Source organism: Puma concolor, chromosome B4 (assembly GCF_028749965.1).
Source record: "Puma concolor isolate L17-30 chromosome B4, mPumCon1.1.hap2, whole genome shotgun sequence".
NCBI classification, from domain to species: Eukaryota; Metazoa; Chordata; class Mammalia; order Carnivora; family Felidae; genus Puma; species Puma concolor.
Genome location: NC_141673.1, coordinates 85,544,505 through 85,570,243, shown reverse-complemented (window position 1 = coordinate 85,570,243; position 25,739 = coordinate 85,544,505). Strand labels below are relative to the sequence as shown.

The 25,739-nt window shown below is 34.9% G+C and overlaps 1 protein-coding gene across 32 annotated transcripts in view; it reads right to left on the bottom strand.

Annotated features, from left to right (window-relative positions):
- The window catches only part of SOX5 (SRY-box transcription factor 5), a 1,024,889-nt gene that overhangs the window by 410,719 nt on the left and 588,431 nt on the right, over positions 1 to 25,739 (bottom strand). For 8 of the 32 annotated variants that reach the window (XM_086713843.1, XM_086713873.1, XM_086713844.1 and 5 more), the window contains exon 1: positions 5,599 to 5,754. The exons of 21 other annotated variants lie outside the window; for them this stretch is intronic. In XM_086713843.1, coding sequence (XP_086569969.1) covers positions 5,599 to 5,636 — 38 coding nt within the window. In that variant the 5' untranslated portion in view covers positions 5,637 to 5,754. 3 more of the 32 variants (XM_086713876.1, XM_086713869.1, XM_086713870.1) reach the window with 3 other exon arrangements.

The window sequence follows — 25,739 nt, the reverse complement described above, 5'->3', positions numbered from 1 at the left end:
CAGAAGAAGCATGTTAACAAGTTTATCAACAAACCTGGGAAATTCTCATGAAGTACAGATTAAGGTTCAGTGGTTCCAAACTGGCAGCATTCAAGTTGGGTTCATATTTGGGTTTTTTGTTTTGTTTGTTTTTTTAAACCACCTGTCCTAAAACGACATTGTTTATGCTAATTATCTTTGTTTATGCCACAATTCTGTTTGTTTACCACATTCTTTTAAAATACCATATCCCTATAAACAGTTCTCACCAGAATTCTTCTAAATCTTGTTTCGGTCTGGTCCTTCTCGGCAGCCCACTGAGCAGAACGCAGCTCTACAATGAAGGCGCAAGAGCTGGGAACAAGTTTGAGTCTCTGACTCCTCAGGCTGGCAAAGGCAGGGAGTACTGCTGAGGTTTTACTCTCAGGCTCCAAGGGAAAAGGATACTGAATGTGTAGAAATGCAACACCCCCCTATTGGACAAGCAGAACCATACGCCACAGGATCTCCAGAGATGTATGAACTCTCAACTAGTAAGTGAAGGGAAGAATAGATAATGCTAAAGGGAAAGGCATGCAGTTTTCAAACTGCAGGAGAAAACACAGAAATCAGAAAGCATAACAAGTCTTCTCCTGAGCCATGATCAGTTCCTGCTTAAAATGAAGGAATATGAAGCATTCTCCTAAAGTGTCCCAAATAAACACTATTCACTTAAGCAAGATACTAACAGTCCTTATTTTTTTTTTCTTCTCTAGCAATATCATTTGATGGTGTTCACTTATAGAGCATTTGATCTTTATATTTAATATAAATGATGATGCTATCAATCAATGAAAAGGATACAAGGAGAGAATGAATGAAGTAAGGAAGAATTTGCTATGTTTTAGTCCATTTCCTGTTCAATAGATATTTTCCACTAACAGGACGATGTTTCATGTTTTGGTCAAATCTTTGAACATCTTTTTACCTGACTGCCATCATCTGGGTCAGACACCTGACATATTAAATTGTATGTGAGTTAGTATAAGAGAGATATGCAGATTGGTTTATTTCCCATGCTGCTAGTTAACCTTATTGAACTTATAAATGAACAACAAATTATGGAAGAAAGCAAAAATCCATCCATTATACTTTTTCAGCTAATCTATAAAAAGGGAGATGTTCAATCTACATAATACACATTGGCATTATACATACTGCCATTAGGTGTTTGGAGAATTGACAGTGGGAAGAACAGACAATAAAGATCAGACTTTATCCATGAATGTAATTTTGCTTTTTAAATTCATGTGAAATCGCTTCTAATTCTATAGAGGAGTAACGTACTAAAGTATTAGAGCTGGTCTTGTTATTTGCCTCTCAGGTACGATGCATACACAGATTTTAGTTAAAAGCTCCCTAAGAACAGGTAAATACGTTACCATGTTATCTTAGGCTTATTATATTTGAGAAACATAAGATAAGAAAAGAACACATCAACATGTAAAGTAATCATAACATTCACACATTTCTGTATGTGTCAACTTGCTAAACACTGAGCAGCACACAGTGCCACCTGACATTTAACCCTTAATTGTTCTCGGTGATCAGTCAGGTCTCCTGCTATGTCTTCAGGATAGTACTAGCGTGTGACTGTGATAGAAGTATAGTGTGTCCAGTGTTTCAGGTAAGGTTTATTCCTAATAGCTGAATTAACTTGCAAATTATTGAGACAGCAATTAAAACCTATAATCAGTGGTAGACACCCCTTCCTCTACAAAGTAGCAATAAAAAATAAATAAAATGAATTAAGGCATGTATCACAATATCCTAAAAATACAACATCAAACTTATAGGTTTACAGTTGTGATAAGGTTGACAGATGTGAACAGATAACTTTCCTTTGATTCACACCTAGAGGTCACCTCCTGACTTGAATGCACTGATCACTCATAAAGTTTCTAACTAAGCTGAATAAATATGTCTGGGTAATAAATATTTTATTACTATGGCCAAACTTTACGTAATTCAAGTACCGCTAATGTAAGAGATATTCTTGCGGTCCGCTAATAGTAATTTTACATGGTAATTACAAAACAGCTTTTCACAGTACCTGATGTATATTTCTGTCTTTAGAAAAAAAGCACTTAAAATTTTCCTGATGTCAAAAATTATTTCTTTAGTCAACATGACTACAAAAAATTTTGATGGGAATATAGAGCAAATAAGTTAGAATTTTACTGCAGAAGGTTCTACTCCTGTAGTGGTCTTTTCAACATGTACAAAATAGACAGTCTGTTGTCTGTACCCGTTTTGAGAGAAGCAAAGAGGTGATACTATAAGCTTAATTTGCTTCATCCCACTACCTTTAATCCCAACTTTTTTCCTAGACATTATCAGCCTGTCTTCGTAAGCAATCATCTTACACTTGCTTTTTAATTAACTCTCTAACATAAAGCAATGAGAAAGTCTAACAAGTAGCTTAGTCATAAAACTATTACACTATAATCAAATAGGATAAATATAAATAGAAAGGAAATAACACAATACTATTGATAGTATTAAAATTTGGTTTTTTATTCATCAGAAACAAGATAAAATTGATCGTTAAGGCAACTATTTTAAATATTTTCATTCTAGGAATATGAAAAAAATAGAGTATTCTGAAAAGAAAAACCTTATGTCTTGATTTTTTATTATCACACTTTCTTTTAAAAATTTTAGGAGAGTTCAAGTGTTCTTTGTCATGATGCTATTAGTGACATTTAGATCATGTTGCCAGTTATGTTTCCTCTAAATAGTATAATGTAAAAGACATTGCTTACAAATAATGTCTCAGAACATACTTTGCCTATTCACCCACACCTGAGAATTGTGCTTTTCATTACTCATAATCAGTTATGACAGTGATGCTTAAAAATGAAAATAAAATATTTCTACTTGTTTACTTTTTAGAATCACTCTTCAATTTGTTCTACCTCCTGAACATTTTTTTTTAACAATGAAACTGTTACGACTTCTGAATTATTTAACAAGTGCTTATTAGTCTGACAGCATTGACCATGTTCATTTCTAGGGCTGATAATACAGACATAACCAATCTAAATCCAAATTTTGATCCTGATATTTAAGTTTTGAATATCCCTTGAAGTTCAAAATAGTCTACAGGTTGAAAAGAATAACAGAAGATGGATAGGACTCTACCAATGAAGTTAGAAAAAAAGATCACATAAAACTTCCAAAATATATGAACCCAAAGCCACTTATTTATAGCCTCTAGAGCAAACTACTTTATTTCATAAAGAAATGTAAAAGTTTTCTTTTCAGATTTCTGACTAAGTTTGAGTGAATAACTCATCTATGGCAGGTAAGCAAACAGAATAAAAATTAACACTCAATGGAAATGACCTACTTATTCAATGAAAGTTGCAATAGTTGAAAAGAAAAAAAAAAGCTGACTATATGTGACAGTGCAGTTATAGCAAATATACCTCCTTTGGAGAATATAAATATTCAATATTAAGTCTGCAAGATATACTCTATGTGGGTGACTATAGATACTCACTCGTACAAATTCAGTGTAAACAAATAATAATGAATTACTGAGATTTTTGTCTGTATTACCAATTACAACCACAGGGGAAATTATTAAGAAATTGTATATTGTATGACGTTTAAAAAATTATTTCAGCTACTAATATTTCCAAATATTCTGTCTATACTAATAACTCTATTGATGATCAGTTGCTTATTTAATTAGCCAGCAAGAAAAGCATGCCTTTGGGTGACAATAAAATGAAATTCTCACCAGGAGTAAAAAAAAAAGTTAAGAGATTTGAACATCAGAATAGGAAAGGGAAAAGTTTAGTTCAAAAGAGATAATTGAAAAAAATACAAATAAAGTTCACAGCAGGAAAGCTTGCCTATATAGAGAAATAGGTTACAGCCTGTTAATATGTAACTACCTTTTTATAAGAACAGTCTGTTAACAGGCTTACAAATCAGACTCAGAGTTTTATTTTCAAAAAGTATATAGAGTTGAAGGTAATCATGTGCTACTCTGTGCACGCTAGAAAAATTACTGTGGTATACATATTACAAACTGCAACACCAAGAATTAGTATGTCCCAATGTAAATAACTTCAGTATCTTCATACAAGACAGGCTATATGTGCAAACAAAAGCTAACTATTTTAAGGAGTTAATATACAGAACTTTGAAAAAAAATAATTCAAGATTGTTAAGAAAGCTCAACCATTCACTGGAATTATCTTGTGAAGATGCACCCTAATTAAAAAAAAAAAAAAAAAAAAAGAGGAGGAAGAAGAGATGAAATGAAAGAAAGAAGACAGTATTAAAGTATACATGTTAGCTATTTTACTTTCTTCCTTGATCTGATGTTGGCTACTCTAATATGTGACCACATTCAAGCATTATTTTATTCTCAATACCCTTCTTCTCTTCCATTGCTTCACTTCTAGAATGTTTTAATCTTTGTCCTTTCTTTTTTCGTCTTTTCATATCAAATTCAGTCGTTTGAGCGATGAACAGCTTGACTTAGCATATTTTTAACCAGCTGGTCTAGCACCTAGCTTGCATTGCATAGTCAGATACAACAAATGTTTATACAGAAGGTAGCTTTCATGAAAATGAAAAAAAGCCTGGGTATCATGCATCCTGGCTTTTTTTAGCTTTTTTTTTTAATTCACCATACAGAATACAAAGTTTGAATTCTTTTTAATGGCAAACAAAATTCTATTTATAGTTCCAAAAAATGAACTTATGCTGGGATAAGAACTCAAATTTAAAAACTGCAATGTGTACTTATAGGAACACGAAGAGGGCTAAAATTTTTTCAAAGCCCTGTTTTACTTGCAACAACATCAAATGGAAGGATATTACACACATTTCTCTAAATAGGAACTACTTAATTACAAATACACTTCTTCTCATCATAGCAAAAAGGAAAAATACAGTAAATCAAAATTAGTTTAAGACAACTAGCACAAAAAGTAGCTACTAAAACTTAGAAAGGGATCATCCGCATTTCCCTTTTCTTGACGTTTCCAGAGTACTATACTGATACACTGCTGTGATGTTAAATTTTCTTTAAAAAAAATCTGCTCTCTTATATCAACAAAAGGTCATGTGCTTTACTAGGCAGCTTCCAAAGTTTTACGGAAGGATCAAATAGGAACTTATAGCCTCTGTTTTAACCACCACTGAACCCTTCTGTCACCCCAGAAATTAGGAGACAGAGATATTGAAAATGGTAACACTCTACACAAAAGCATTTAAAAAGGTGAAGAAGGGGAGAAAAATATCAATGAAGGAAGAAAGTAAGAGAGGGAATGAGAAAGAGAAAACCAGCGAGTGGAAGCGAGAGAGATGCTTAATGTTCATTTAATTTCCTGTTATAGGACACAACCTAAAAACATTAACAGAAATCTCGGAGACTTTGCCAATCAGTTCAATTTGGTCCGGGCAATCACAACAAAAATCAGCTAACAAGATTGCAGAAGCACTAGCTAAAAGCTTTTCTAACAAACACGTTTTAGGGAAGCATCTTCCAATTGATTCAGAGATGACTGTAAAATGAGAGTTGTACTTCAATATATTAGGGGGGAAAACTGTACTCACCTTTCAAACTCCTGAGGTAAATCAGGGTCAGTAAGCATGCTGGAAAAGCACAATTTCCCTTTGTCACAGCAGCCACCTATGATCGTCTCCAACTGAACCTGTCAAGTGAGTCCAAACCTTCTAAACCAATTGATTTTCTCTCTCTCTTCCCTTCTCTTCTCTCCCTCTCTCCCTCCCTCCCTCTCTCCCTCTCTCTCAATCTTTCTCTCTCTCTCTCTCTCTCTCTCTCTCTCTCTCTCTCTCTCCCCCTCTCCCCCCCCCCCACCCTCCTCTCCCTCTCCTAGGACTCCTTGACCAGTCTCTTAAAGGGGTAGCGCACTTCCAGCAGCGGGGTCTGGCTGCTCCCCCCTCCGCGGGAGCCGCGCTCGGCTGCAAGGCACTAGACAACCTCAGGGTGCCTGTCCTTTCCTTTTAATTCGCTCTTCTAGACATCACCGAATGTGAGAAGTCAACTCATTTAACACGTCTCCCATACTCTCTCTCCTCTAAATAATAAGTCACACATACACACACACACACACACACACACACTCACTCATACACACACAAAACAGTATGATTTTTTAATGCATTTGCTGCTCATTAAAAGAGAAATCTGTATACTAAGAGAACCACGACTAAACTGCATTTATTAACTAATTAAGCAAAAAAATAGATGTTGGTAATATCATTTTTACACAAAGAATTGTTAGTCCCTCTCACCCCTTTCTAGGCTCTCTCCGTGCGCACACGGAAACACACACACACACACACACACACACACACACACACTCACATACACACAACAATCAGGCATTGTTCTGAGGGAAGAAAAGCAACTTTGACAGATTGAAATATAGCAGAGGCCCCTTCAAGGAAACCTGTAAACAACTTGTCACTCACTCTGTCGGTCTCACTGTTAGCTCGTGCTTTCCACAAAGTGGTGCGAACGTCCTGGCAACCCAACCAAAGTTTCCTCAGCTCCAAACTCCATAAAACACGATGTGCGATGTGGAGGGGAATAGGTATCCACATGCCAAAATAATACACACACGAGGGAACAAAAACCCAAACCACACCAGAAAGATGGTACCAACAAACTGTCCTGTCCCGGATTGCTGGGGAGGTCAGAGGTAGGAAGCGCTCCCCTGGCTGTGGGTCTCTTTAATTTCCTCTGCCCAGGCAGCCACAGATAACAAGGTGGACAAACTATGGCTTTACAGATCCTAAGCTGGCTGGCAAGGCACAGCCTCCATAGCAGTTCCAATTATCTAGATAAAAATCTGGCAGGCGAGGAAGGTAATCAGGTAATGTACCTTTGACATGAAATGACAGAGGCACATACACACACAGAGAAAGACACTTACACAGACACGCATGCAGAGATGGTGGCTGCCCCGCGCACCGCAGCATCTGGTCAGGGAGTGAGCACACACTCACCAACACGAGATAGTGTGCATTCTTCACACACACACACACACACACACACACACACACACACACACACACTCAGTCACTCACACACGCTCTCCACTCCTACTGGGAGGGTTCATTCTGCACAAAAGGCTACATTACAGAGCCCGCCCCAATAAGGGAAAGAGAGAAAAAAAAGCCTTCCATTGTTGAGAGGGCAGGTCAGTTGATTAGATTTTCTGTGGAGAATTCCACGAGGAAATTCCCTTCAAAGCCGAAGTGATTAACTGGGGGCTATTCTGGAAATGGAGCAGACAATGGCTCAATAGTCTGCACAGCCAATGTCCAGGCTGGCACTGAACTCACTTTAAAAAAAAATAAAAGCCAGACTCCCTGTTCTTTTCCACACATTCCCCCCCAACCCCCTCCACTCCTTCCAACTTCCCCTCCCAATTCCTTTTATTTTGCAGCTGGACAACATTAAGGGCCTTTAAAACCACAAGGGTTGACCCCATAGCAGTTTGATTAGGTCCCACTTTTTTTTTTTCTGGCGACAGGCAGACAGTAAGTTTACTTTTTTAGACATAGACACCTTACACATATTCCAAACAGAAAAACCAGTTATTAACCTTCTCATATTAATAAATGTATTCTTCATTGAAAGCTTATACATTTTTTGACAAAGTTGATAATGACTTAATAACAGGACCCATCATTCACAGGATATCCTAAAAATAAATGTATACATACAACAAAACCAATGTGGAATAAGATTTAAGCATGTCACTATGGAGTTAAGATACTAACAAAACACAGAATGATGACCCACCCTGAAAAAGCTGTTAACAAGGGATGTGGCAAAAATGACTTGATGCTGACATGATTTTCTTTTTCAGCAGTTGGGGAAGGGGGAAGGATATTACTCACTATTCTTGTCATTAGCCTCAAATTATTTTTTTCATTACAACAACAACCCATTCCTACATAGCAACATAAGTGAATTGTTGCATTTATTTTAAATACCTATTTTTTATTTAAGACCTTATGGGACCTACAATCTAATATGGTCTAATTGATAAAGTATACAAGAAATAATTTTGTATATTGTTAACAGTGGTTATGGGAACTAGGGAACGGTAGCTGCATGGCTGCGCACACTTTAAAAAATAGTTTTTAAAAGATTTCCTAATTAGGGTATCTTGTTTCATCTAATATCAATAGAGAAAAATGAAGAAGGAGGGAGGGTGAGTTCCTAGGGGCAATGGGAGACGAGATCAGGAAGAGGAGGAGGCAGCAAGGAGAGGATGCAGGGAGAGCACAAGGAGGAGACATAGTGGCAGCATAAAGATAGAAACAAAGATAATGGCCATAAGGCAGGATGCTGAGATCCGTATGGTCCCAGCTGCTGTCTTGCTACAGCTACTACCTCTGGTTGTTTCTCTGAAACTCTAATCCAGAAGGTCACCAGAGCAGGTAAAAAAGCGAGTATGAGTTTCTGAGGCCAACTTTACTAGAAAGGAAAAATGCTCATATCAGAATCTTCCTTGCCTTTGGTTTTATTTTCATAGACACTTGATCTATGTATTGGTATATTGTACATACAATATATGTATTGTATACATAGGTATACATATGTGAAATAAACACAAAGAACATATAGGAAAATGTTAAATGGTTTGGAAGTTAGTTTACAATCTCAACATGTTTCTATAAACATCCCTATAGCCTTTCCAAAACAAATTATTTCTTGCACAATCATCCCTGCTAAGCAAACTGAAACAGACTAGGAACTAGACAGAAAATCTGCCCAATATAATAATGATTATTCTAATAATGATACTTTGAATTAATGGAACTCCAAGCTCATAAGGAATTTTATTCACATAGATTAGCTCATGGATCAGAAAAGAGTGAGTACTGGTCTATCCTTCTTTCCCAGGGTTTAAACTTGGGCAAGAGGAATTTAAAGTCATACAACTAATTAGTGGCCCATTTGTTACTTGAAACCAGATCTTATTTCACTTGTGACACCATAATACAGAATAAAATAACAATCCAGAATTTATAGCTGAATGAAAATCCCAAGATAGTACTTACTTTTAACAGACCTAAAGGCTTTCAAATAATTGTTAATAAGATTCAATTTGATATAATCTCATTGGCACTAAGCTGGTGCTGTATTTGATGGTTGAATGGAATAAATATTTTAAATGTATCTCTCTAGGCCGTAAAAGTTTTCTCTCGTTTGAGTTCTCTATTGCAAATTAACATTTCTGCAAGACTTTAGGATGTCAGCAAAAGAGAAGGCAATTCTAAAATGTTCTTCTCAAATCCTGTTATTGATAATATTATAAAATGATTCAATTGATCCAATGAATCCAATATTTAATAGTAAATTACTATTATAAATACTTTTATTTTATATTCAATGTTAAAATGTGTAAATATTAAATATGTGTTAATGACTAGCACAATATATGTGTTAAATAAATTTATATGCTTTATCAATTGCCTGAAAAGTTTAAGATATTCAATTTGTTATATATCTGATATTCTCACCCAATGTGGGGCTTGAATTTAGGACCCCCAGATTAAGAGTTGCATGCTATTCCAACTGAGCTACGCAGGCACCCCCAGGGAAGTACTACAGCTTTATTTTTTATTATTTTTTTTCAACGTTTATTTATTTTTGGGACAGAGAGAGACAGAGCATGAACGGGGGAGGGGCAGAGAGAGAGGGAGACACAGAATCGGAAACAGGCTCCAGGCTCTGAGCCACCAGCCCAGAGCCTGACGCGGGGCTCGAACTCATGGACCGCGAGATCGTGACCTGGCTGAAGTTGGAGGCTCAACCGACTGCGCCACCCAGGCGCCCCAGTACTACAGCTTTAAAAGGAGAATTCAAGAAAAATTTGTAACAAATCTAACTATATATATGACTAAAATTCAAATTGTTTCATATCTAAGCCATCTAGGATAAACACGGTAAGAAAAGTTAAAACCAAAATAAATAAGCAAATGATCAGAAAGCACTAATGATAACTGAATAATAATTAAATTGGTAGGAAATATAAAAATGTCTACAAACAAAGGTACACAAACAGAAATACATCTTCAGAGCAGGAGAGAGCACAAACTACAATAGAAACTCCATAAAACAATTTTTCACTTAATGAGTCTCTTTGACACTGCTGAAACAGTATTCTGGAGAATGGACTGAACTTGAAAAGTGTGCTTTTGAGTTCATGTTGTTTCCATTGCAAATATAAAAAGGAGACTCACACAGGCTAAGGAAATACAAGATATGCTCGGGAACACTATTGGAAAATTCTCAAAGAGAATATCAGGAACTTTAAAGATCATAGACAAGTTATTTCCAAACTTAACCCTTTCCAGACAATGTTTCAAGCAAGCATTTCTAATATTTTTCTTCTAATTTTATTTTATCTGATTTTCTTTTTTAATGTTTATTTATTTTTTGAGAGAGATTGAGAGAGACAGAGACAGAGAGACAGAGGCAGAGAAGAAGCAGGGAAGGGGCAGAGAGAGAGAGGGAGACATAGAATCCAAAGCAAGCTCCAGGCTCGGAGCTGTCAGTGCAGAGTCAGATGTGGGGCTCAAATCCACGAACTGTGAGATCATGACCTGAGCTGAAGTCAGATGCTTAACCGACTAAGCCACCCAGGTGCCCCTTTATCTTCTAATCTTAAAAGGAACTGTTTAATTCCTCTACTTTAAGATATAATTGTTACACACCTTCTACTTTAATAACTGAAATTGCAATATGTTGTCACGGGTACAGATTACATTTTGATATTTTATGAATGTTCCTACCATCAAGCTACAGCTTTCACATTTTATGGAATTTGGAAGGTTATTTTTGAGAAATAAAACTTTTAGTATTATAACCACAATAAATTTAAAGCAAATCAGTGTCAGACAATACCAACATTTGACACAAGAGGCTTTAAGAAAATGTACATCTATTTTTTCCCCCACGATGTTATTTACTTCATCACAAAAACATTTGAAAAGAACCCACTCTCTTAAAAAAAAAAAAAAAAAAAAAAAAGAAACACAAAACTTTCAACCAATGTATATCTGTGAGTCATTCACCAAACGCCTGATAAGCTCACCATGACCTATCTATCACGTGTGGCTTCAAACTGACTTAGAGTCTTGTAATTGGACCTCTTCAGAAAACAACTAAGAAATTCAATAGCTCATGGTTTTAAAAATACCTAAACTTTCTATTTCCCATAATGCATTTTTTTGCCAGGAAATCGGCATATAATAAGAGGTTATAAATTCAAGGTTTTTGTACCCTCATACTTTCTGTATTGCCATTTGGTTAGTTAGAATATGAATTTTCCTCAGATCACGTTTTTGACCAACTAGTGTTCTTTAAGTGTTCCTTTTCACTTTAGAAACTCCATTGTCAGCCTTGTCTCAAAGACCTGATGCCATTCCCAGTCATAGTTCCCACTGATTGATATCTTACTATTTATCTCCTTTAGAATAATTTAAAGTGACAAAATGATAAATTTTATTTTTTTGAGAACTTTCTATCATAACTGTGAAACATATAAAACAAATTATTTCGGGGCGCCTGGGTGGCGCAGTCGGTTAAGCGTCCGACTTCAGCCAGGTCACGATCTCGCCGTCCGGGAGTTCGAGCCCCGCGTCAGGCTCTGGGCTGATGGCTCAGAGCCTGGAGCCTGTTTCGGATTCTGTGTCTCCCTCTCTCTCTGCCCCTCCCCCGCTCATGCTCTGTCTCTCTCTGTCCCAAAAATAAATAAACGTTGAAAAAAAAAAAACAAAAAAAACAAAAAACAAAAAACAAATTATCTCATAATATTAATAAAACTGCATTAGATATGTAGCTGTATTATCCCAAATACAAATGAAGCAACCAAGGCTAACCAATAAGTTAATTAATTTATCTGTGGTCCCACAACTAATAGGTACAGAGATGGAGAACATCAAACCTAATAACATCTTTCCTTGAAGTTCTCAAAAGGCACCAAATTCTGACTTATGTCAATATAACCTAATAGTAATTAAATATTGAGTGCACAGGAAAGTGTTCATAAGTATGTTTTAATGCTAAGTGACTGTCCAAACTTTGAACCAAGTTACGTAGAATGAAGATTGCCCCATCCTCACAAATAACTTAATATAAAAGATGGTTCTTTGTACAATCAAAAAGAATTAAATAATAGTACTCTTATCCAATTTATGGTGATAATAAACATCAAAATTAGTACTACTCATCATATAACTTGGCTCTTTTTAACAAAATAATTTCTAAACAATCTTTCTTTTTTTAAGGAAACATTCATTTTTATTTTATTTTATTTTATTTTATTTTATTTTATTTTAGAGACACAGCATGATCAGGAGACGGGGCAAAGGGAGAAAGAGAGAGAGAGAGAGAGAGAGAGAGAGAGAGAGAGAGAAAGAAAGAAAAAGAGAAAGAGAAAAAGAAAGAAGGGAATATCTCAAGCAGGCTCCACGTTTAGCACAGAGCCCAATGCAGTGCTTGATCCCAGGACCCTGGGATCATGATGTGAGTGGAAACCAAGAGTGGGATGCTCAACTGACTAAGCTGCTGAGGCACCCCTAAATATTCTCTTTCTCAATATGATAATTTTTGGTATCCCAGGGAAAATACAGGAGCCTGTTTTGCTGTTCCCTTTGTAACTACTTTGCAATGGAATTTCTGTCTTATAGAAAGAATCATTTCAGGAAAATAAGAACAACTGGACTTATACTTTATTTTTTTTTATTTTTTATTTTTTTTTTTTGCTCATTACACAATCATCTCTCCTTGTGATAAGTGGTGATTTCTAATGGTTTGCAGTTCATGAGGATGAGAGGTACATGAACCAATCACTCTGGTGGTAAAAAATCATGATTCCTATTGAGTAAAAAATCCATATAACTCATGAAAATAGAAGCCATATACATGGGATCATACATTAAAAGAGTGCTCTTAACCATCCAACTTTCTGTATTATTTTCAAGCTGGAAAGAAATTCAGGGAATGTACTCCATTGGCATTTTACCTAGAGGCAGACCCAAAGTGAGAAGTAGCACCATAATGTTGCTACAACGTAGGTTGGGTTCTTACTTAGTAGATGATTTTTGCAAAATAGTTTAGTACACATCTTTCAGGGAAGTTTTTCACTATAGATGTTATATGCATTTCTTGATATTAACTAATCAGAGTAGAAATAAGAGATAAAACTCAGTAAATTAGGAAAACATTTGAACATTTAGCTTCACTTTTAAGTTAATTACACCTATCTATCATTTATAGTCTTCCTTTGCACACCAAGTAGATGATAAATCTTAATCCTAGTAAATGAAAATGTTACCTATTAACAACGTTGTCTACTTACATCTAGAGCAGCCCAGGTGAAAGAATTATGGCTAAACTGAAACGTAGGAGTTTGTGTTCTAAGATAGCCTCTATTCCCTTCTTACTAGTGGCACGGTTTAACTTAAATCTTTAACATCTCAGGAAAAATGATTTTTAAGGTCCCTCTGACTCTCAAATTCTGACTCTATAATCTCTTCTTCGATAAGTCGATTTATAACGTGCAAAATAAAATTTCCTACCATTCTCAGTTTTATCCCAATTATATATCCTTTTAAAAATGTTTTGCAACTACTCCCTGTAGCTTATTTTAATCCTTTTAAATATGTAACAACTCGGCATTCACATGTCAATACAAGATGATGAGAAAAATAAATCTATCATTAATGAAAGTTAATTCTGCTAAATTCATTGAAGTTAAAATCATCAGGAGAACTTAACTGGTCACAGAAAATGGCCATGTTTTCAAAAGAACTAATTTTATGACAAAATTCACCTCTTTGTGATTCTGAAAAATTTGTTGTACTTGAATTTTCAAATCACAGCTTTCATTTTTTTTCTGATATGTACAAATAAACTTATTAGTACTATCTAATAAAGAGAATTAAAAGCAGTTTCTTACTATACTGAACATGTCATATGTGTGTGATGGTCGTGAGTGGCACGCATAGAGAAATAAACGGAAGCAATTCTACCTTTATCCAGAATTTTAAAACATCAAATGAGAAACTCAAACTAAAAAGTTGCAATGATAGAAATCCTGACAGGTAAATTGTGTTCAAGAAAACCTAGTTTTTAAAATAAATTTTGTGAGCACTCTGTAGAACCCCTGCCAAATAGACAGCTTCTTTTATTTGTATTATTGTTAAAAAAATGACTTACTGCCGTAATTTAGAAAATAATTCAGTCAGACTATACACAGGATGAAAATGTAAGAAAACAGATATTACCAAAAGAATGTATTCATTTGATGACTCCATAAGTATGTATCAAATCTTTAACTCACAAGCGTATAGTGTGTGTGTGTGTGTGTGTGTATACACATACACACACACACACATATATATATATATTAACATGTATGTATTTGTATACTTCCTGTAATAAATGTATATATATTTGTAAACTTCCCTGAAACTGAAGAACTATTTAGGTATCAAATGGTATATTAGTATTTTAAAATACCAATTAATTAACTCTAAACAAATCATGGATTTGCAATCAGAAACATTTATTTTAAAATCTCGCTTGAAATCAAAGCATAGACTAAAAGACTATATAAGCATTTGTAACACAGGCCAATATCCTAAGACATCTTAATATGAATATATATATATATATATATATATATATATATATATACATATATATATATATACACACACACACTATATATATATATATATGTATATATATATATATACTATATACTATATACTATATAAGTTCTTACCAACTAGAAATCTGCAACTTTTACACAGATAATTTCATTTACTTTTCAAAACAAATCTAGAGTGTCTCAGTTACTGATATCAGTTCCATGTCATAGAAAAGGTAAGTGAAATACAAGGACAATAATTATCCAGCTTCTGAATACACAGCTTGTCAGAGGCAGAACCACAATTTCACACAAGTCTTCTAATTACAAACCTAGTGCCCATTACACTGTGCAGGAGAGCTACTTGCAAAAATTATAGGCAACACAAAATCAAATGATAAAAGTATTAATTTGGGAGACAAATAAAATTCTGTGGGGAGTTTAAGTAACCAGTGATCTTAAAATATGATGACCATTTTCTGAACTTCAAGAACTTAGAATTCGTTTGTTGGAGTTAATAAAATATAGATCAGAGAATCAACTGAAAACCCCAGAAGCACTATGAGAATTCAAAATTACAGTGGGGAAAAAAAGTAATATGTAGAAATCAATAGCTTTCATATATATGCTAACACCCAGCTATTAAGAGATAATGAGGGGGAAAAAGGCCCTATTAGGATTTGTAGCACAAAAGATAAAGGAGCTAAGAAAGAATGAATTCACATACAAGACTGAATTGAAGAAAACTTTAACATATATTGAAAGACATACCATGTTCCTGGATAGGTAGCATCAATATCATAAAAAAATGTCTTTTCTTTCTAAATTAATGTATAAGCTTATTAGTGAATTCAAACTAAAATGCCAGCATATGTTTAAAACACTATATAAATTCATTCAAAAGTTAATGTGAAACAAACAAAACAAAGAGGAATAATCAGAAAAACAAAAAGAATAAGGTCTCAGATCACCAGAAATTAAAATATAATATAGAGACTCAAAAATTTTTTAAAAATGTATATTGAATGGATTCGAAGACCAAAGGAATAAAAAAGAAAGTACTGACAAAAAAAAAAAAAAAACAACAACACAGAGTGGGTATTTAGTATATTCTATTTAGTAAGTAGAATAGTAAATAGTAAATAGTAAACTCCACGCAAATAGGAGTATAAATTCCAAATGGATAAAGATTCAAATGCAAAGAATAAAATAAAACAAAACAAAAACAATAAAACAAACAACAACAAGAATAATGTAAATCTACCAGAAGGGAAACTAAGCAATTTCCAATATAATCTTGGAGTAAAGAAGTCTTACTAACAATGGATCAAAATTCAGAAGCCATAAAATTTAAAAAAATAAATAAATAAATAAATAAATCCAACCATATAAACACAAAAACTTTTGGATGATAAAAGGCACCAAAAAAAAAAAAAAAAAAGACACGAGACAAATTGGGAAAAAAATATATGCAACTAATATCAAAGGAAAGAGTGAGTCTCTATATGTGAAAAGGTCTTTGAAATCCATAATAAAAGGATCAACAATCCAACAGTAAAACAGATAAACAATATAACTCATCCAAAGAAAAGGAAATGGAAATGGTTCTTAAACAAAGGAAAGATGTTCGGCATTCTTTAATACAATCTACAATGACAATGTGATAACCATTGTTTTTAAATCTATCAGCTTGGCAAAAAATCAAAACTTTATTGAATATTTGATGTTAAATTGTATTATTTATTCATAAACAATTTGTTCTCTCCCTTGCTATATTTTAAGGTGATGGAGTCTACTTCTTACCTCATTGACTTTGTCTTAAGACATGTTCTTTGCTTTAGACAATGGAATATGGAGCTTTCTGTATGAAAGATTCATTTGGCTCAGCCACCTCATCTTGTTTCTGTCTTTCCCCATGAGAATAGCATATACAAGACCAGGACTGTTCACCTCAGCCTAGATCCTACAATAGGAGGAGACATGGAGTCAAGGGCACTCCAGCCCAGTCCAATCAAGCCAACAAATGCAGCTGACCCCCAGTACATCCAGAGCCCTCATGTAACACATACAAGAAAAAAAATAACAATAATTGTAATCCATTGATAGAGTGGGATTGTTTGTTACAGCAAAAGCTTACTACTATTTACAGTCTTGTTTGTGACTTAGGGAAACAGGCACTCTTGCATATTACTATTAGAAATATATATCAATATAACCTTTATGGATGGCAATTTGGAAATATCTACCAAAATTACCAAGCAAATTCCATTTCTGGGAATTTATTAGAGATATACTTTGACATGTGCGGAACGTTATGTATCCAAAGTTAGTCACGTAGAACAGCATGCAATAGCAGAGGATTGGTAATACCCCAAGGGTCTATTATTTAGGGGTACAACAACACAATGGTATACTATACAGCTATTTAAAAAAAAAAAGACTGTAACTATGCACTGAATCACACACACACACAAAGATCTTCAGTAAATTATTGACATATATTAAGGGCAAAACAAAATACATAACTGAGAACTGAGCATAGTATGCCACAAAATGTGTGAAAATAAAACATCCAGTTTCTTTTTGCTTGTATATGCATAAGAAAACAATGAAAGGACACATAAGAAAATAAAACAAAAACGATTATAATGGTGGGGCAGGGAGAGCTGGGAACTGACCAGATGTAAGATATGTGAGTTAAAACTTCTTGCTATATGGTTTTTTAGCTTTTTTTTCATTTTGAAGTGAATCCATTAATTTTTCAAAACAAGTTAAATATACATAAATCAAATTAGTTAAATAACATCTAACAGAACTAAAAACTCCCAAAGGGTTGCCTATAAACTATACATATTTCTCAGGTTCAGATAGGCAAACCCCATGCAAACATATTTGCAGAGGCCTATAATTAATATGTAACATTTTTGTTATTAAAAAGCACTTGGGGCACCTTGGTGGCTCAGTCACTTAAGCATCTGACTCTTGATTTCGGCTCAGGTCCATGATCTCACGGCTGCTGCTGAGATCAAGTCAGGCTATACACTGACAGCATGGAGCCTGCTTGGGATTCTCTCTCTTTCCCTCTTTCATTCTGCCCCTCCACTGCTTGTGTGTACTCTCTCTCTCAAAATAAATAGATAAAAACTTAAAAAAATACTTTAAAATGCATTTTACCTGCTGGAAAAACCTTTGAGCCTCCCTCAAAGGGCTGGTTGAAGAATATTTGTAACAAAGCTTTGCTATTAGTAATACTTAATAAACAGAAGCTACACTTATCCTTGATGTGTATATTGTAATATCCTTGATATCACAGGTATCTTTTCCAAAACTTAAAGTTTTAAAAAGGACAAACAACATAATGATGATTTTTTTAAAGAGGCCTATTTGAAAAACCATTGATTTTGGCAATTAGGTGACCACTGATGAGAGATGTTCTTAAAACACAAGAACAGAGTTAGTTCATCTCTGGTAAGATGAAATCATATATTCTATAGCCTTCCTTTACCACTCTGGAAACACACACAAACATACACAGAAATATTTTATTCCTTTCGACAAATAAAATTCTAGAAAGAACATAGGAATTGCACCAGAAAAAGGAAAATATCAACTGAAAGCACACTCTAGGAAAAATAGACCAGTGAGGAAAAAAATGTTGAAATTAAAAAAAATATCTGAAGTTTTTGAGAAAAAATAAACTAGTCACCACTTTCATAACATAATGGCCTTCTTTATTAATTTAATAATGGCAATAATCCCTGTCAAATACAACTGCCATCCCAGTTTTCCATGTGTCCAGATGTTATTTTGGCAATTAGTCAGTCACTGCCATTTTTATTGCATTTAAAGTGATCACGTATGCAGTTGCCCACTGTTGTCCTTTTCTTCCAGTACAAAGGTTTGAATCTTATTTTTGATCTAAAAATATTCCATTTATATCTCTTTGTTGATAGATTTTCCTGTAGCTTTATTTCAAGGTCCTGTAGAAATCATTAGTGACACTATGCCAAGGGCTGAACCTCATAAGTAAGCAACCTGAACAGTTTGATTCACTGAAAAACCAACCTACAATTCACTAAAAGAAAATGTAATAATGATCTTGTCCAATTAAAACTGTTAAATTAAATGGAGAGAATCTAATGATTTCCCCTTATCATTCTGATATTCTGGAAGCATAGCAGGGGAACAATAAATACCAACACATATATTAAAGATGCCTACTCTGTTTTAGTTTAAGAAAAGCAAGCACATTCTTTTAAAAGAAAACTGCACCATTACATAAGGGGCATTCTAATGGAAGCATCCAAGGGCATATAAGGGCAAATAACCTCCTTTTAATTAAAGCATACTTAAATAATTTCTTAAGCCAGTTTAACAAACAGAAAGCTACCCTTTTAACATGTTGAAACACAAGAGAAAATAAGGATGCTGCCTGAACATAAGACTAGTTATGGCAAATGCAAATAGACATCAGTTATGTCCTATAAATTCAAAAATAATAAATTTACCTCATTTGTCTTTTTCTATAATTCCTGTCAAATACATATAGTCATGCTTTTCTGTTACATATGTGCAGTTCTGTCTGCATACCTGCAGTTTAAGAAACTATAAAAGCAGACGCAGAATTCACGGAATTGTTCTTGATCCCTGAATCTGACATATCCATATAAGAGCAAAAGTCAGTTATTGGGGGAACTAGACTGGTTAATTTAGTGATCTGACCTTAGAGAGCTTTCAGAGACAATGCTCAGTAGGATTACCACAACTGACGATATCTTGAGTCTAGCAGGCATGCATGAACAAAGTACAAAAAGTTGGAAGTAAGTTTGAGTCGATGGATTGTTTTTGCCTTTGAAGTGTATACTATTTACATAAGTGTTCTGCAAATAAAACCCATTGATAATAAACTAGTTATAACTGGTCAATAAAAATCTAAAGCAGTAATGCTCAAACTTTTTAGCCTTAAAACACTTTCTCAAAAACAAAAACAAACAAAACTTAGGTAGAAAAGAGAAAAAAATAAGGGTAAGTTTGTGTGTTAGGGATTGGAGCAAGGGAGCAAGGGCAGAACAGAAGAGGATTCTACCCTCTCTCTTCAAAGCATGGGTAGAAAAGCATCACACCAAAATAATTCTAAATGTCTGCAAGAACAAATTAAGACCTACTATGGGAGATAAATATAGGAGTATTAATATAATATAAACTAGATATTTATAAATATTTTATAACATATACCATAAAATGGCTTATTTTTATAACAAGTTTACCCTTTCCCCATATCTATTATTTTTTTGCTATCCTAATATGCTATATGACTGTTAATTGTCACCCTTATTTCCCACAATTTATATGTATTCTTCAGAAACGCTTATTTACTATCCCCCTTGCTTACTTTGCGACCAATCTCCTGGCAGAAAAGACACACCTAAGTTATTAAGTATTTTATGCTTTCCTGAAAGATACACAGCTGTCCTGTTAGCATAGGGGTTCCAGTGTAAGATGTTAGGAAAAACAGAACATGTTCATATCCCCTCCTAGGCCAACCTGGAAAAGGAAGCTAACATGTGACCTGATATACTCCTAGAGCAGACCGTTAACTGTTTGGACGTGTGAGGTCCAGCATAATATGGGTGCTTCCCTAAGTTTATATTCCCTGAGGATGTGTGTGCATGTGTATGTGTATACACATACATATATGTTTTATATATACATACCTATATGTTATATACCAGGTCACCCAATACGATCATTTATCTGAGTGTTTTTCAAGTATTTCATGCACCTCAAATAGAAAGGTTTATTCGACTATTTAAAATATAACTGTATGTTCATATAAATATACACATATGGGCATGTATACACCTATAAAATTCAAAGTATATGTACATGTTTCCATCAAGTTTGGCCCACCTGGAGAAATCTTTGACAGCAACCCATAACATCAGGAAGCTGGTGGCCTGAGCTTGCAAAGAACTAGACTGAAGAAGCATCCACTTGGGGCGCAGACCTTGACAAGAACCAAGGCCAGCACCAGAGCAAACCTGGCTAGTGGCCCCTTCCTGACAGCCCCAGCATGGGCAGGCCATGAAGGGAACGTGGCTGGTGTGTGCACAGACGTCCACGACATGCCTTGCGTGGGGTAGCACTGCCTCATTGGTGACGCTGTCGGCCAACTGCCCTTTCCATGGAGCCTGTGTAACTTATCCACATCCAGAGTCCAGAACAGGTGGTCATTAGCATGCACAGTGGCCTGAATACCAAGAGTGGCCAGTATCAACTCTAGTCTCAGGTGGCCTGCACTCTCATGTTTGAGACAAAGACCTAACTTGCCTTTGGTTTTATTGAACACTTAAGGTTCAATACTGGCTGCCAGATCACGTCGGGTGACCGTCAGATCCTACCTGGAAAACACCAGCACCCACAACCGAGTGATGGTGGGGACATCAGGAAGGAAGACCAGAGGTAAGCACCCCAGCACTAGACAATTTCCTGGACAAATTGTGAACTCACCCTCAACATACAGGCTTATGATTCCCTTGTGATACTTCCCAGGTAATAAATAACCACAACCACTGGGAAGATGTGCAGTTAAGCACATGCTTACAGCCTTACAATTGGTTTTGTAGCACCTTGAGAGGCACTGGCTGACCACCGTGATAGTCATCCTTCTAAGTTTTGAATTGTCCATTACTTGATGCAGATTATTTCATTACTTAGTCAAGATTTCAAAGAAAACAGCAGAAATATCCTTTTGCATATGCAGTTTTCTGACTTGAGGAGTAATAGTGTGGGGGAAGAAGAGATAGGAAACGAACACCCTTTTTCTTCTCCTTCTCCCCCCATTTCTTCCTGTCTATTGCAGGGGGGAACCCCAAAAATAGATAGATTAGATAGATAGATGATAGATAGATAGATAGATAGATAGATAGATAGATAAATGCGTTAAGAAGTTTGCTTGAGTAAATGGTCTGTGCTGGACTTTTTTTTTCTTTTCCCTTCCCACATAAAGGAAAGGAACAAGTTTGTTTCTCTTGCGGCAGAAACTGAAAGGGAGAGAATTCCATGCCGTGATTGTCACAAACATCTAAGTAATAAGTTTTATATTTTAATGCATTTTATATATCAAAAATAAACACATTGAACCAAAGTAGTTTATTTGAGAAGTGAAACTACAGAAATGGCAATGAAGAAAAAGATACTGAACTGCCTAGTAAAGTTAATTAAAACTTATTAATGTAATGAGTAAATAGGCCCATTTCTGAACATTGGCACTTTAGGTCCATGACAGGACAAATTTTAGGCAATATGCATGCTGAGTACATACTTATTTATAATTCATATGCATTGATTGAATTATATACCAAGATCTCAAAAGCAATACACTGCCGAAACACAAACATTTATTATGTGAAGTCAGAGAACCTAGGTTCAAGTCATAATTCTGCTTTGACACCTCTGATCCTCAGTTGCCTCATTTGTAAATTGGGAATGATAACAATGCCTATCTTTCAGAAACGATATAAGTATTTAATATGACCATATACATAAAAATGCTTTGTAAACTGTGAAATGCAATGTGTTAGCAGTTATTACAGCCAATAAGGTATTGTTTATAAACTTAGAAAAGTAACTCCAATGCATAAAATAAATCACACAAAGTCCTATGTAAAATGACCTCTTTCAATAATACCACTCTTCATACCAGTGATTATATTTTCCTCTTGAGTGAATGATGCTGAAAAGAGCAATAAGATGCTTTCCAGCAGCTGTGTATTTAACCCATAGTCAATTATTTTCAGATTGTTTATGTTGCATACAATGCATATCATAAGAAAGGAAACAAAAACATTAAGATTCTGAAATGAGCTTGTAAATGTTAAGATTATTTAAGCATTTCATTTATTATACGATTTATATGATGTATAGCATAAGCATACACACAGAGTAAGGAAATGAATTTGAAAAGTCAACACTAGGTGGGTCCATAGTAATGAACTGAACATTTCAAATTGAAATGTGAGAAATGTTTCTGTTTAAAATAGATGCATTGCAGCTCAAAAAAAAAAAAAAGCCAATTGAAACGGAGCAAAATGAAAAGCTGAACTGTTATTTTAAGAGGCATTTAAAACATATGTAAATAGGAAATATTAAAAAGTAACTAAATATGCAAAATATTCTAAATTATTTTAATTGGATGATTTAGTATCTGCCAAAACAGTTTCCTTTCATTAAATTATACAGACAATACACAACATAGAGTAGAAATAGGGAGATAGTGTTTACTCTATAAGTTATCTAGAATAATAGTTCCCTAGATAAATGTCTTTTCTGATTAAAAACAGTATTTTTTCAAATATCCTAATAATTTCACAATAATTTTAAGCCAGTGGACATGAGAAAAACTATGTATTTTATTTCTGTAATAAAACTTTGTAGGATAATAGGATATATGTAAAAAAAAAATGTCTTGGTATAAGAGAATGAGAAATTGGAAAGACTTCTTAACCAAATATTAGTAATAAGAAATTTAAATGACTACTTAGCATAAACAGATTTATATTTTCCTATATGTCTGTATCCTCTTATTGTCCTAGCTTTGATGTTCCTAGTTTTGAAGAATATGAAGTTCTGTTTTGTGGCTGAAAAGATACTTGGTGATATCAAGGATATTACAATATATACATCAAGGATAATTGTAGCTTCTGTTTATTAAGTATTACTAATAGCAAAGCTTTGTTACAAATATTCTTCAACCAGCCCTTTGAGGGAGGCATTCTTGTTAGTATCATCCTGATTAGAGTACACAATCAGAGATACTAAGTAACTTACCAATGGTCAAATAGTACATGGCAGAACATAGATTCTACAAACCTCTCTAGTACTGGATCTTGAATCTTTTTCAGCCAAACTTCCTCAAAACAATGTCGATGCTTGCTGTTACCATTTAAACACCTTACTTTCACTGCTTAATGAAATATAGTAGGGCTTCACCCAGTGGTGCTAAAACTACAATTTCTTTTTTTTTTTTTAATGTTTATTTATTTATTTTGAGAGAGAGACAGAGAGAGAGCGAGAGAGGGAGAGAGAGCATGCACAAGTGGGGGAGGGGCAGGGAGACAGGGAGAGAGAAGATCCCAAGCAGGTTCCACACTGTCAGCAGAGAGCCCAACGTGGGGCTCAATGCCACAAACTGTGAGATCATGACCTGAGCTGAAATCAAGAGTCAGATGCTTAACCTACTGAGACACCCAGGTGCCCCCCAAAACTACCATTTCTAAGATTAACAATGACCTCCATGTTACCAAACCTAGTAGAAATTTCATTTTTTCCACTACGTGACCTTGGCCAAACCTTCCTTGAAACAGTTTATTCTCTTTATTTCCATTACAACAGGGCCCTATTTTTCATCACAGTTCTCTGTCTGTACTTTTTCGGACTTTGAGTATTGTTCCTTCTATGCTCAACGTTTGAATGATGGAGCTGCTTGGTCTGAGCATCAATTCTAACTATTCTCTCTCCCATGGACAAATTCATTTCATCTTTTTATTTTAGTAACATGTACATATCAAGACTCCAAAATAATATTTCTATCTCAGACCCCTCTTCTAACTTTATATTATCTCCACTGGGATGTCTTATGGGTACCTCAAACTCAGCATGTCCCCACAGTAAACCCATCCCCTTGCTACTCTCCCCTCTAATTTTTCTGTCATGATAAATGGAGCCTGACATCCACTCAACTGTTTGGGCCAAGGTTAGGATTCAGTTATTCTTGACACTCTTCTCTCCCTTTGGCTCCCAAATCTGCTTTATTTCCAAGTCTTTCTAGTTCTTTTTCTTAAATATATATCTTGAATCATTTAATTGTCTCTAATGCCACTGTTGCCACAATAGTCCAAAGCATTATCATCTGCTAAAATACTATAATTTCTTCTTTGTCTGTCTCTACCTACTCATTCTCTCCAATCCATATTTTTTCCCCACAGAATGCCCAAACTGATGCTCTTCAAACAAAAAATCTTATCGTGTTCTTTCCCATACATAAAATTCTTCAGTCTTTACCTTTTCCTTAGAATCAAATCCCTAACATTTACTATAGTCTACACAATGTCTCTTTATTGCTACCGAGCTCCAGTCACAGCACTTTATCTCTGTTACCAAGATATACTAAACCTTTTCTGAAAGAAGGTTTCTGTCCTCTGCTATTTTTTCTGTTTGTAATCATGTTTATCCAAATTTATATTTGGCTACTGTCTACTTACACTCTACTTCAACTTAAGTTCTACTTCTTCAGGGTAACTTTACTTCCCAGCTAAGCTAGCTCAACCTAGTTTTCATTGTTGGAGCATTGCTTGCTGATTATTCCACTTATTTTCAAGGTGAAAAATGATAGCTTCATATAGTGAAAAAATTCCAAATATATTCAGCAATACTAGAGCTAAAGTCAGGCACCATTTCAGAGATGGCTGGGTATGCCTCCAGGTCGCAAATCTTCTGTTTCACTACCAACCTAGCAAACACAGTACAAATATTTTGTATGATACAAAAGGGCACAAGTGTGAGGACACGCTCCACAGTGACTTTCTAGTAAGAAGGAACTCTGAAGTTCTGGGGTCAACTGAGCCGTCCACCAGCTAAGTGAGTCATTTAGCAACCTGGAGAAGCCCCGAAGCCTTTTATAGCATAATAGCATATCTGCATGCACAGGTTCACCCTAACATGTTACACATTCTTGCTGTGTAACAGTTCTTCACAGCAGCATTCTGTTTTACATTGCCACATTAGTATCGTGTATGCCATAGACTATCACGGGGACAGAAACATAATAACTCCCTTCCTCCTAACAAAGGAGCACCTAACAGACTTTTGGCTTCTTAACAACTATATTGAGTTATAACTCACATACCATGAAATTCACCCTTTTAAGGTATACAATTCAATTGTTTGTGATGTATTACATTATCAAATTTTTTACTTGTGGCTATATACTATATATATATACATATACATATGTATATGTATATGTATATATATATACACATATGTATA